The following is a 12,629-nucleotide window of genomic DNA, read 5'->3' as shown; positions in this document are numbered from 1 at the left end:
GAAAGTTTAGTTGTCAACATAAAAAGAAAACAAAATTTGAGATTAATTAACAATTGTTTTTATTTTCGATTTTATTTTCATCGAAAATCAAGTAACCAATTTATTTATTTATTTCTTAAGTTTTTCTTTCCTGTCAATTTTGTAAATTTTGTTTTCGTCGAGTTTTGATTTTGCTTAAATTAAAACTTTTCAATTTGTCAATTTCCTTGTGACAGTTGACTTTAACAACTTTTGTTTTTAATCCGACAATTTTTGTTCTTCCAATAGATTTTGTTTTTCGTTTTGTTTAATATGTCAATTCTTATGGACATCTTTTGTTTTTCTAGTTTGGTATTCGTTCATTTATATCTTAGAAATGAACAAAATTATAGATTTTTCTTGTTTTGTTTTTCGATCCACAAATTTCTATTCTTCTGATTATCAACAACACAAAAGTATTCTTAATGAACATTTTTGTAAAAAAAAAAATAATGAATTGAAACGAAATTGTCGAAATTTTTCATCTTAGAAAGCAATTAGTTGAAAGATAATCAAGAGATCAAGAAAATGAAGATGATTAAAACAATCTAACTTAAGTGTATTTTAACAAAAAAAAAATCAAACGGGCTAAAAACAAAAGAATTTAGAACTAGAACAAAATTGAAGAAATGTGAAACACGCACAATCAAATTTTCTTTCCTTCTTCGTTACAAATAAATTAAGTGCAGTTTAATTAACAATTGTTAATTACTTTTCGATTAGTTTCGATTCGGATTTTTTACAATCAATTTTCTATTTTTATAATAATTATCATGGAAACATAAGAAAAAAAAACAACAAATTAACTTTTAAATACAAATAATTGTAATTAAGAACGAAAATAGATGATAAACATTTGTCATAATCTAAATTGGAGATGAGGATGGACGAAATTTGTTTAACCGATGTTTTCAACGATGTGGAAACGTGCTGAAAATACACTTTCAGACATTTTCTGAAGGGTCTTGGACAAAGGTCACAAAAATAAATGTGTTCCGCAAATGCTCGTCTCGTTTCTCTTTTACAATTATTGCTATCAGTTTGGAGAATGGTCGAAACCCAAACAAACCGTTTTGGGTCAAATTAATTTAATTTTAGTTTTGCTTAGATTTAACCGAAATTCTACTCATATTTAGTTAACAATAGTAATAATAAATATGTTTTTCGTAAATGTAAATGTTATTAATTGGATATTAATGGAATTCGATAGAAAATTTAGTGAAACCGTAGACGATTTTCAGGTCATCTTAATCTTAATATTTGTTTTTCGGACCAAGCGCACTCGATAATTACGAATCATTATTACATGATTTATTATGCGTTCGTTCAAAATAATATTGACTCAAAGAATTTTATCGTTGTTTCATTATTTACTTATTGCCGTTCCTTTATTCGGTAATATTATCTGTTTTCAGTCAAGTTCGTTGATGTTTTAACAAATCCACTTTGTTTTTGTTCTAATCATTGTTCAATTTGTTCAATTTATTTTTGTTAGTCAAGATCAGTGTTAGAAGAATGTAAATTTAAAAAAAAAAATTCAAATATTTATTCAATTTATTTTTGGATATTTAGGAACTTGTTCATATTTCACTCACTGCTTTTCAATGTCAATCTGACATTTAGATTTGACAGGTTTGTTTTTATTCTTTTAAAAACAGCGGTGCATTGAAACAATGGAACGTTGGCTTCGGCATCAGTAATAACTGCAACAGAATTATAAAATTAATATGTTTTGGATATAATAATTTCTCCGGTTTAGACTTGCCCTATCAAAGAATTTTCAAAATGGGGAAATTCGTTGATGTACCATGGTTTATAGTAAGCATCGTGAGCTCCGATCAGTTTCCTATTCGACTCCTCACCTGCAAAGAACGCATTTGTTAAGGGACGATTTCTGCAAATTTTCATTTCTTTTCGAATCGAATTCACTCTGCAAAAGAATCGTTTGATGTAGCTCGGTTCAGTACAATCATTCAATTGGTAATGATTTGTTTCCAAAGAAAAACAAAAAGAGAGAAAGTCTTAATTAGAGGATGCACTTACCCTTCTTCTCCTGATCCTCAGTCACTGCTCTCTTGGCTGGGGTTTCTGATCCTTCTTGCTCCAAATCTCTTTGCTGACGCAGCTGGTAATGTTGAGCTTGTCCTTGGGGTTGCTCCAAATCCCTTTGCTGACGCAGCTGATAGTGAAGAGCTTGTCCTTGGGGTTGCTCCAAATCCCTTTCCTGGCGCAGCTGATAGTGTTGACCTTGTCCTTGGGGTTGCTCCAAATCCCTTTGCTGACGCAGCTGATAGTGTTGACCTTGTCCTTGGGGTTGCTCCAAATCCCTCTTCTGAAGATGCTGCTGTTGATGTCCAGGTTGTTGTTGGCTCAAGTCCCTGCGAGTCTTCGCCGCTTCGGCCTTAACTTCCTCAACACCTTGAGCAGCTGAACAAAGAAACGTATTCGCATCGACAATTCATCAATTATCAACTATCACACTCACCTTCTCTTCTCAAGTGCTGTTGATATTGGTTCTGAGGGGTCTCTGTCAACAAAAAAGGAGAAACATACGGTTCAAGAAACGTCAATGACAAATTTAATCTTGAAATGTTGACACTTCATCTACATTAGCAATTCTCGTCTATCATAAACATTAATAATTTACTCGACAGATTTGACGTTTAAAGAAACGTCAATGATAAATATTTTCTGATGTTGTTTATTTTCGTTACAATCACGATATCCACATCCGTAATTTTGATACGTCAAAATTTGACAATTGTAAAGTGTCACTTACGTTTCCTCTGGTATTGATGTACTTCCGGCACAGCTGAATGCGGAAAGTACATGAAAAATAAGCAGCATTAGTATATATTGAAATCGTGGATTAGAGTTTCTATGGTTACTGTAAGCCTGGATGGCGGCAACTAAGACGCCAACGGCGATCAAGATGAGCAGCTGAAGCTTAGCCATGGTTGATTATCAGTAAGTGCCTGACGAACTGACTTCCTCAGATCTGCGGTCACCTTTTATACGCATTTTTTTCCCGCAAATACGCTTCGTTTCCAATCAACATTGCCGTGAAATTACCTTTTACCCGAAACAATAGAAACAATACTAATTAACCTCAACAATAATTGATTTGACAGTTAACAGTTTGACAGGTGATTAATAACGAATTCGTTCTATATAGGAATTTAATCGATTTTGAAACCAATTTCAAGAAATTAATAAAGTAATAATTGCAAATTCAGTTTCAACAAATAATTTATGAAGAAAAAAATCCAATATGCAAAATGACAATTTTCTTTTGGTTTTACCAAATTGTGTTGTAAGACTACATACATATTTGAACTACATAATTAGTGTTAACTTCGCATTATCGCGAATTTTCTGCGGTTTATCACATTGAAAATATGTTTTCTTCGCACATTGGATTCATTGGTTGTCTTGTTGCGCAATCTATTTTCGTAACAGATAACTGTGTCGTTTCGGGTTTCTGAGAAATTTCAAGCGCGAAAAGTGAGGATGATTCACTTTTTTCGTACATCTTCAGATGGACACTCACAATGCATTATTAAATATTAAAAAAACGTTCAAAAAAGCATTTGATTTTCTCGGAAACTATCAGCGATAGAATAGATCCAAAATATGCATATGAAAGCGGAATCATTGAGGAATGCAACAAGTATTCATATATTATTGTGGTTTAATCGGTTTGGCTGTAATTCACGTAGAAAGTTGTCAAAACGTTTAAAAAAGCAGTGTTTTTACATTTCATTGATTTTCTCGGAAACTATAAATGATAAAATGGAGCCAAAAGATGCATATGAAAGTTGAATGTTTGGGGAATATAACGAGTATTCATATATTATTGTGGTTTAATCGGTTTGGCTGTAATTCACGTTGAAAGTTGAAAAAACGTTAAAAAAAGCAGTGTTTTTACATTTCATTGATTTTCTCAGAAACTATAAATGATAGAATAGATCCAAAAGATGCATATGAAAGCTGAATGTTTGAGGAATGTAACGAGTATTCATATATTGTTATGGTTTCATCGGTTTGGCTGTAATTCACGTTGAAAGTTGAAAAAACGTTTAAAAAAGCAGTGTTTTCACATTTTATTGATTTTCTCGGAAACTACAAAAGATATAATTAATCCAATGGTTTTATCAATTTGACTGTAAGGGGTAAATAAACATACACAAGATGTAAGTTCAAAAGAGATAGTATTTTATCTGCAAAATTTACCGACGGATGCAGGCAGAGCTCGCTCATATCTAAAATTAATTTGTCTTAATTACATAAAACACGATGATCGTGCATTTAATCATCTCCGAAATAGATTGAACCAAAGGTTTGTAACTCATTCTCATTTATTTATTTTTTAATTTATTTGTGGTACAGTTGCAAGCAGAATCTTGCTGCTCACGATGACAGATCGATGGCCCCCACATGTCAAACGATGACACGCAGTGACATCTAAATTAAAAATAAACCGATGCAAATTATATTGAACTCGCTCTTATCGTGCTGCTGCTGCTGCATCTGCGAAAGGTTGTGTTTCTTTATGAATGGATCGAACGAACTCTTCATTTCATTGTTTGTTTCTTTCTGCTGCTTCCTGTGGAAATTCTTGCCACGTTTATCTCCATTTGTGACGACCGATTTCGGTAATCGCGCAAACTACGCAAAAGATCCGATTGCGTGTTTCGAAAAACAAATTTTTTTCGCCGTCTTTGCTACTTGCATCCAACAGGTCAACAATTTGCAAATGATGATTTCGAGCAATGATTTCATCAATTATTCTTACACCTCCTCCTCATCAACGCATTATGTAAAAACGTTCAAATCAGTCGAGACAAATTGGTGTATTATACCGTGTGTATCTCAACATGTTTACACGACTTTGTGCGACCTTTTGACCGGTCGCTTTATCCTTCGAGTCCAAAGATAAAACTTCTTATGCAGAACAAACACTCTGCATTTCAACAAGAAACTGCACCTAACTCAAGTACAAAAAAAATACACACATAGTTTTAACCTTGAAGAAATATCGTATGTAGCAGCAAGAATCCATTTACAAAGGCAATAATGTTTCATGTAACTGATAATCTATTTTATTTATTTATTTTTTCTAAAGCGAATGGAACTTTTCGCGAAGAGATTAGAGATTTAATTTTTATTTAAATTTTTGTTTAGACAGAATGTTTAAAAGAGAAGAAAAAGTTTTTTTTTTTTTTTTGATATATTTATCTCAAAACGATAACGAGATTTATTAAGTGAGAAATAGACTTTTATAATCTGTTTGATTTTTTTTTTAGTTTGAAATTTCGTAATCGTCATCTAATTTTGTTTTTAAATCACATTTATTAATTATTAATGATAATTTCCAGTTTTCCAAATGTTATATTTATGAAATTGTGTACAAATTGCTTGCAAAACCAAATATTTAACATTCTTGTATAATGAGAGCTTTGTTAGGTTTCTACATACATCTTCAAAGTTCCATTAATCTAATCACTTATTGACTATATTACTACTGTCTTCATTACTACAGTTTATAGATGATTAAACAATTGATAGAGAATGTGACCAAGTACAATTCCTTGCGGTACATCAAACATTTGTTTCATTACAATTTTCAATAAATTGACTTAGATTTTTATATAATTTTTTTTTTCATGTTTTTAATCATTTTGCAAATGTTTGTTGTATTTCTTACATCATGCTCAGATTAAGACGTTGTCTTAATCAAAATTTATTTATTTTTTTTAAATTCTTATCGTAAACTTATCCGACGATTAATTATGTGAGAATCAAATAACTTATCAACGTTTATTGACGACATTATTTTGTTTAAAATTCTGATCATTTGTTTTGAATTCTGACATTTTGTTTTATATTCTGACATTTTTTTTTATAAAAATTGTGACAATCTGTTTTCAATTATGACATTTCTTCTTTATATTCTAACGTTTTTGTTTCAATTTCTGACAATTTATTTTCAATTCTGATAACTTTTTCTTATATATTCTAATTATTTTTTTTAGTAAAATGTGACAAATCGTTTTGACTTATGACAATTAGTTTTGAATTATGACATGTTGTTTCAAATTTTAACCTTATTGCTACGCCCTCTTTGCTTGCACCCTAAAACAAACGAGAAAAAAAAACAAATTTTACAATTTTTCATTCAATAAAAATCTCCATAGCAACGCTTCAAAAAATAACAATTTTAAGTTAAAATGTATAACAGTATCATAGCTACAGCAACTATGCTTCGATCTGTCCACATTAATGATAGTAAAATGTGACAAAACGTTTTAATTTATGACAATTAGTTTTGAATTCTGACATTTTGTTTTATATTCTGACATTTTTTTTTTAATAAAAATTGTGACATTTCTTCTTTATATTTTAACATTTTTGTTTTAATTTCTGACAATTTATTTTCAATTCTGATAACATTTTCTTATATATTCTAATTATTTTATTATTATAGTGAAATGTGACAAATCGTTTTGACTTATGACAATTAGTTTTGAATTATGACATTTTGTTTCAAATTTTAACCTTATTGTTTTAAAATGTGACAATTTGTTTTATGATGTTTTGTTTTATATTCTGTCAATTTTCAGGAAAAACAATTGCCATTATTGAAATGTTATCAAAAAGTTTCACTTTCAACAGAAATAAATCAATATCATCAGCGTTTTCAAATCTGTTACTATTTGGTTTTCCAATTGTTGTTTTATTTTTCACGATTTAGACCAGTGTTTTCTAAACTTTTGCAAATTAATTCTGTAAGATTTTTGAAACTTTATTTTATCTCGCGGTCTATATGAATTATCTACAATCAGCAATAATACTTTGGATGCAAAAATATGTTTGATAGTGTCGAGTGTTATGGCTAAATGCGATAATCAGCAGAAGGATAGGATGGAAAAAACACAGAAATCATTATTTGATTTTTATTCGTTTCTCTGTCAATAATTTATTAATATTTAGTTTCTGTCTTAAAAAATACACATATATAGTAAATACATGAAGGTGTTTCTCCATCTTCACCCTCTCTCTCTCTCTCAACCACACACTTACGATTTTTAGTTAAATTTCTTTTACTCTTCGTTTCAAAAAAAAAAATGAAAAAAAAAGTTGTGAATTGAAACCGAAAGTAAAAGAAACAACTGGATGAATACGAAAACAAATGAATGAAAACACACACACACACAAACACAAAGTAAAACAGATGAGTGAGAAACAAAAGAAGAATAAACAAAAAAAAACAGTGCGAGAGAATCGGAGAGAAAGAATTATTAAAGATGATCAAACTAATAATGTTTTGTTGCTGTTGCTGTAGTAAGCTTGCAGCGTCGACAGATGGCATCGGCGGTCGTTCGCATCGGATTAGCGTTAACGATTTTGGTTTCTTGGAACGATCGCAATTGCCGCGACTCCTCTAATAATTAAGAAATAAATAAGTACGCTATGGAAATTAAAAAAACTAAGTTACACTTCTTGCTTGAATATCTTTTGTTTTTTTTTTGCTTTGAGCGCGTTTCCGTTTACGTGGACGATTTTTACGATGAACAAAAAAAAAATTGAAAAAAAAAAACAAAAGTCGCGTCTTGGAATTTCAAAGTTTAAATATTATAAAAAAAAAAAACGTATCTCTAAGTTTTCTTCTTCTTCAATATATAGTTTTATATAATATATTTGTTATATAATATATAAGTTGGCATTTTTGGCAGGCCCGCAGTTTCCTGAGCTTTCCCCGCGCGTCTTCTTTTGTCTCGCAAACGTTTCTGTTGTTGTTTTGTTTCGCTTTTGTTACTTGTTTCTTTTTTTTGGCCTTCTTCTCTTTTAAAAATACGACAAGGGGTGGAAACTCATCAAGCGGGCGTTTCTTTTGTTTTGTTTTTTTTTGATTGTTTTTCAAAAACAAAATTTGTTTCGCAAAATCGGAACGTGCGTATAGCGCGCGCAAGCGGAATCCTCTTGCAACGATCCAAAAATCGTCGCCACTACTGGTATCATTACTCTTATTAATAAGTATTTATCATCGATCGATCGATCGAATTACAATTATTACAAGAAAAGAAGCCGAATTCTAAATGCGCGCAAAAACTCTTCGGAATCCTCTTCAGACATACACACACATACATACACATAAACAGACACGCGCACACGACGACGATCCGATTTTGCATATTATAATATTATTTTGTTGTTGCTGTTGTTACTTTATTTGCTTTTTTTTTGTTGTTGTTGTTGCTTTATGTTTTCTCTTCTTCATTTGTTTTACGCAAGAAGCGCCTTGATTTCGTTGCTCTCCGCCGATTCCATGTAGCTCTTTCCGTCAGGCGCTACGCCCTCTTTGCTTGCACCCTAAAACATACAAATTTTACAATTTTTCTTTTAATAAAAATTTCCATAGCAACGCTTCAAAAATAACTATTTTAAGTTAACATTTTTAACAATATGATGGAAAAATTTCAAACTATATTAAATTTTAATTAATTTATCAATTCAAAGGTTTCAAAGAGCCCGGGTGAAATTATCAGTGTACAAAAGTTGGAGCATCCTAAATCGTATTCGCAATTAGAAACTGATGCAATTAAAAGAAAGCTAAGCAAACTTTCTATGTTGTTTTATGTTGCTATGACGATCGATGCGATGACTCTTTTATTTTTAAGATGATAACTAGTGTTCTTATATATTTTTCAATCGTTGACATACACATATTCTCCATAGCAACTAAAGACAAGACAAATGAGTCAAATATATTTATTTTTTTTGTTTTAGTTGTAATGACTTTTCAAAATATTAAATTACTCAATTTTCAATTTCACAACTTGTTAATTGCAAAAGTAACGTATAGCAACCAAAACAAAAAAAAACTTGTTGCTATGATACGAAATTTTGTATACGATTCGTAATTACCTTTTCCAGCAGCAATTTGACGCAGTCCTTGTGGCCTTCCCAGATGGCCGCCAAAATAGCTGTGATTCCGTGCTTATCCTTAGACTGCAAAAAAAAAAACGATTTAACTTTAGTTGAACGAAAAAATCGAAATGCTCGTGTTAATAGTACTAATACGTACGTTCACATTGGCTCCAGCCGAAATGAGGAACTCGATGACCGCCGTCTGTCCGTAATCCGCCGCGTACAGAATCGGAGGACGTCCATCGATCTCTTGATTCAAGTTCACGGACTGCAAAACAAAAGAAACGCAATTAATAAAACAAAAATTAACAATTTCCAATTAAAAATCGCATATAGCACCATCTATAGTAAATTATTAAAACCAAAATTAATTGCTACAGCAATTATACATTAATTCATTCTTTCTATGTAATTGTAATTTTATTAAATGAAACGCAGAAATCAAATTTCCGGCACAAACCGGAAACGCAATTGTGTTTCGTGTCTCCATTTTTAATTTTTAATTGAACATTTCCCACCATTCGTTATTTGCGACGCTTCTCCGAACGCAATTGTTTATGCACGGATCACCGGATTCGACAAATTTTGTTTAGATTTTGTTTTGTTTTTTTTTTGTCTTCACTCGTTGATGCAATCGTCGCAGATGTTTCGCGATTCGTAAACAATTGCGGAATTGCATCAACAACAATTTCGATAAAACTCACTTAACTCGTTCGATGTCGACAAATATAAATTATAATAACGCGTACACATTTATAAAAAAAAAATTAAAGCAATTTAAAAAACAACAACAAAAAAAAACTTGTTTTCAAACGAGAATCTTAAAATAACGATAAAACAATTGAAATAATTTGAATAAACTTTTGTTTTGTTACTTATTTTTTTTTTTGCAATTGTCATTAGACATTACAATGGTATCTCGAAAATTGAATAATGATAACAAATTACAACAAAACTGATTCATTGGCGTTCGAGCAATGTTTTTTTGTTATCTATTATACTTAATGCATAAAAAAAAGTAACAAAACACACATTCTTCTAATTAATGGAAAATTTCTATTATTTTCTTTAATATTTCAGTTAATTAATTGCTTAAATAGAAAAAAAAAATACAATTATGACAATTGAATCAAGGCAATGGTATTCCGATTATTTATTTAAAAAAAAAAATGAAAAGCGAAAATTGAATAACGCCAACACATAACTGAATCATTGTCAGTGACGTTTAGAGAAATGTCATTGTCTATAACAATTAGTTCGAAAATCAGTGCACACTCATTCTTAGAACTAATTAATGAAAACTTTTCTATATTTTGAATGATTATTAAGTAATTTTTTAAACAAATAATTTAAAAAAAAATATTTTTTTCGTTTATTGTTAAGATGTTTGATTTAAACTTTAATTTGAGGTTGAAAATATCTGAGATAATTACAAAAAAAAACAAATATGGTACCTGAAAACATCTGCACTATTATAACCAATTAAATATCTTTCGATTTTGTTCAAATCGAAGTAAAAAAAATTGTAAATTAATTAATATAAGCTCTCTAAAAAAAATTAATAAATCAATTTCTCTCACTACCACCCCCTTGTTTTCGAATGCGATCAAAGGGGGTTGCTCCATCCATTCATCTCTCTCAATCGCACACGCACTCCCATTTCACCTCTCTCTCTCTCTATCTCATTTTTTTTTGCTGCTACACTCGTGACTCACCTTCTTCTCGATGATGTCTTTGACTTGCTCCAAATCGCCGTTCTTGATGCCCCACACAAGCTCGCTCATCTTCAATCCTTGTAGTTCTTCGTTTTTTTTTTTATAAAATAAAATCGGTAAATTTTCCTCTCTGCACGGGGACGTGTGTTGTTTTGATTCAGCTGGAAATCGTCTATATCGGGGGCTCCCTTCTTCTGACACCGATGACAGCTGTCAACTTTGTTTTTCGTTTTGCACAGTTGGTTTCCTGCGATATCTGGGGATATTTCGCCCAATCAATAAACGTAAACACTCCTCCCACAATCCATATAGGCAACCCAAATTGACAGCCACCAATTGGAATTCAATCCGATGTTGCACATGATCGATTTAATTCAATTATTACTTTGATTTTCCAATACGAACTGTGAAAATCATGGAAAATCTATTATTAACAATACCTAAGTTATTTGCGTTTTCTGAATTGCTCAATTGTTTAATTCATGTAATGTTAATTGTTTCAAACTTGACAGAAACAAATTTTGATATAAAAAATTTACGAGAAAAATCATCCAATTTCTAGATGAATTACGTTAAGTGAGGTTTTGCGAAAACAGAAATTGCACTATGAATTTGTAAGTGGACAATCAATCAATCAAAGACGCCTATAAAACAGCGAAAATTATGCCAAAAGTATTAACAATGTCTAAGATATTTGCGTTTTTTAACTTTGACAGTAATTGCTCAATTGTTTAATTGTAGCTCTTGTTTCAAACTTGACAGAAGCAAATTTTGATATAAAAAATTTAACGTGAAAAATCATCCAATTTCTAGATGAATTACGTTAAGTGAGGTTTTGCGAAAACAGAAATTGCAGTATGAATTTGTAACTAGACAATCAATCAATCAATCAATCAAAGACGGCTATAAAACAGCAAAAATTATGCCAAAAGTATTAACAATGTCTAAGATATTTGCGTTTTTTAACTTTGACAGTAATTGCTCAATTGTTTAATTGTTGCTCTTGTTTCAAACTTGACAGAAACAAATTTTGATATAAAAAATTTAAAGTGAAAATCTTCCAATTTCCGGATGAATTACGTTAAGTGAGATTTTGCGAAAACAGAAATTGCAGTATGAATTTGTAACTGGACAATCAATCAATCAAAGACAGCTATAAAACAGCGAAAATTATGCCAAAAGTATTAACAATACCTAAGTTATTTGCGTTTTCTGAATTTGACAGTAATCACTCATTTGTTTAATTCATGTAATGTTAATTGTTTCAAACTTGACAGAAACAAATTTTGATATAAAAAATTTACGTGAAAAATCATCCAATTTCTAGATGAATTACGTTAAGTGAGGTTTTGCGAAAACAGAAATTGCAGTATGAATTTGTAACTGGACAATCAATCAATCAAAATCATGCTATAAAACAGCGAAAATTATGCCAAAATATTCACAATGTCTAAGATATTTGCGTTTTTGCTATTGGTAGCAACAACCAATTGCTACTTGGATCCTCAATTGATCAAAGACTATTTCCAAGAGAAATCGGTTAAAACAGCGCAAATTTACAGTTGTGCTCAAAAATTGGTAAAAAGAAATTAAATACGTTTAAAAATTAATTAATTTTTTAAATTAAAGAACGTTTAAAGTTGTTGAAAACTTTATCCGAAGAACTTTACATCACGATGGAAGTAAAACCAATTTCTTCGGGATGTTTGATTGGAGCGCAAATGATTAAACGCACGGGTGTTTTCGTGGACGGAGATTGCGAAAACATTGGCGATTTTTTCAAAAACGTTTGTAAAACTTTAATTTCAAAACAATTTGTTAATAATTTTTTTTCTTTTAAAGTGTGATTATTTCGATTCGCAACATGATTGGTTGATTACAGTTTCCGAAGCGCTAGAAACGAACCTTTTGCGTACATTTTCTAAACTTAATTTGAATATAAACAGCGATTTGCAGTACGTGAAA

General features: G+C 30.7%; 2 protein-coding genes across 2 annotated transcripts; both read right to left on the bottom strand.

The window, feature by feature from the left end:
• Nucleotides 1-1,773: 1,773 nt before the first annotated feature.
• Nucleotides 1,774-2,988, bottom strand: LOC108556672 (G-box-binding factor-like). Its single transcript, XM_017912884.1, has 5 exons — nt 2,907-2,988; nt 2,798-2,830; nt 2,504-2,545; nt 2,062-2,445; nt 1,774-1,880 (listed from the first exon to the last, which is right to left on the bottom strand). Exons 1-5 carry the CDS (start codon nt 2,971-2,973, stop codon nt 1,774-1,776), a joined length of 633 nt encoding a protein of 210 aa, XP_017768373.1. The 5' UTR covers nt 2,974-2,988.
• A 4,856-nt stretch (nt 2,989-7,844) lies between these two features.
• Nucleotides 7,845-10,904, bottom strand: LOC108556675 (myotrophin). Its single transcript, XM_017912887.1, has 4 exons — nt 10,665-10,904; nt 9,107-9,217; nt 8,947-9,030; nt 7,845-8,391 (listed from the first exon to the last, which is right to left on the bottom strand). The coding sequence occupies exons 1-4, from the start codon at nt 10,731-10,733 to the stop codon at nt 8,305-8,307; spliced, it is 351 nt and encodes a 116-aa protein (XP_017768376.1). The 5' UTR covers nt 10,734-10,904; the 3' UTR covers nt 7,845-8,304.
• Nucleotides 10,905-12,629: the final 1,725 nt, after the last annotated feature.

This window comes from Nicrophorus vespilloides, unplaced genomic scaffold (assembly GCF_001412225.1).
Source record: "Nicrophorus vespilloides isolate i.1.1-1 unplaced genomic scaffold, Nicve_v1.0, whole genome shotgun sequence".
In the NCBI taxonomy this organism is placed as follows: Eukaryota; Metazoa; Arthropoda; class Insecta; order Coleoptera; family Silphidae; genus Nicrophorus; species Nicrophorus vespilloides.
Note: the sequence above shows the minus strand (reverse complement) of the source record. Positions and strands in the feature narration are given on the sequence as shown.

What these genes read in the sequence shown, in the direction of transcription:
- LOC108556672 (XM_017912884.1), bottom strand. Translation starts at nt 2,973, where the DNA reads ATGGCTAAGCTTCAGCTGCTCATCTTGATCGCCGTTGGCGTCTTAGTT. An exon ending in ACATCAATACCAGAGGAAAC is followed by an intron (nt 2,546 to 2,797) that starts GTAAGTGACACT and finishes TTTTGTTGACAG; the next exon opens with AGACCCCTCAGAACCAATAT. An exon ending in TGAGGATCAGGAGAAGAAGG is followed by an intron (nt 1,881 to 2,061) that starts GTAAGTGCATCC and finishes CGTTCTTTGCAG; the next exon opens with GTGAGGAGTCGAATAGGAAA.
- LOC108556675 (XM_017912887.1), bottom strand. Translation starts at nt 10,733, where the DNA reads ATGAGCGAGCTTGTGTGGGGCATCAAGAACGGCGATTTGGAGCAAGTC. An exon ending in AAGACATCATCGAGAAGAAG is followed by an intron (nt 9,218 to 10,664) that starts GTGAGTCACGAG and finishes TTTGTTTTGCAG; the next exon opens with TCCGTGAACTTGAATCAAGA. An exon ending in CGGCTGGAGCCAATGTGAAC is followed by an intron (nt 9,031 to 9,106) that starts GTACGTATTAGT and finishes TTTTTTTTGCAG; the next exon opens with TCTAAGGATAAGCACGGAAT.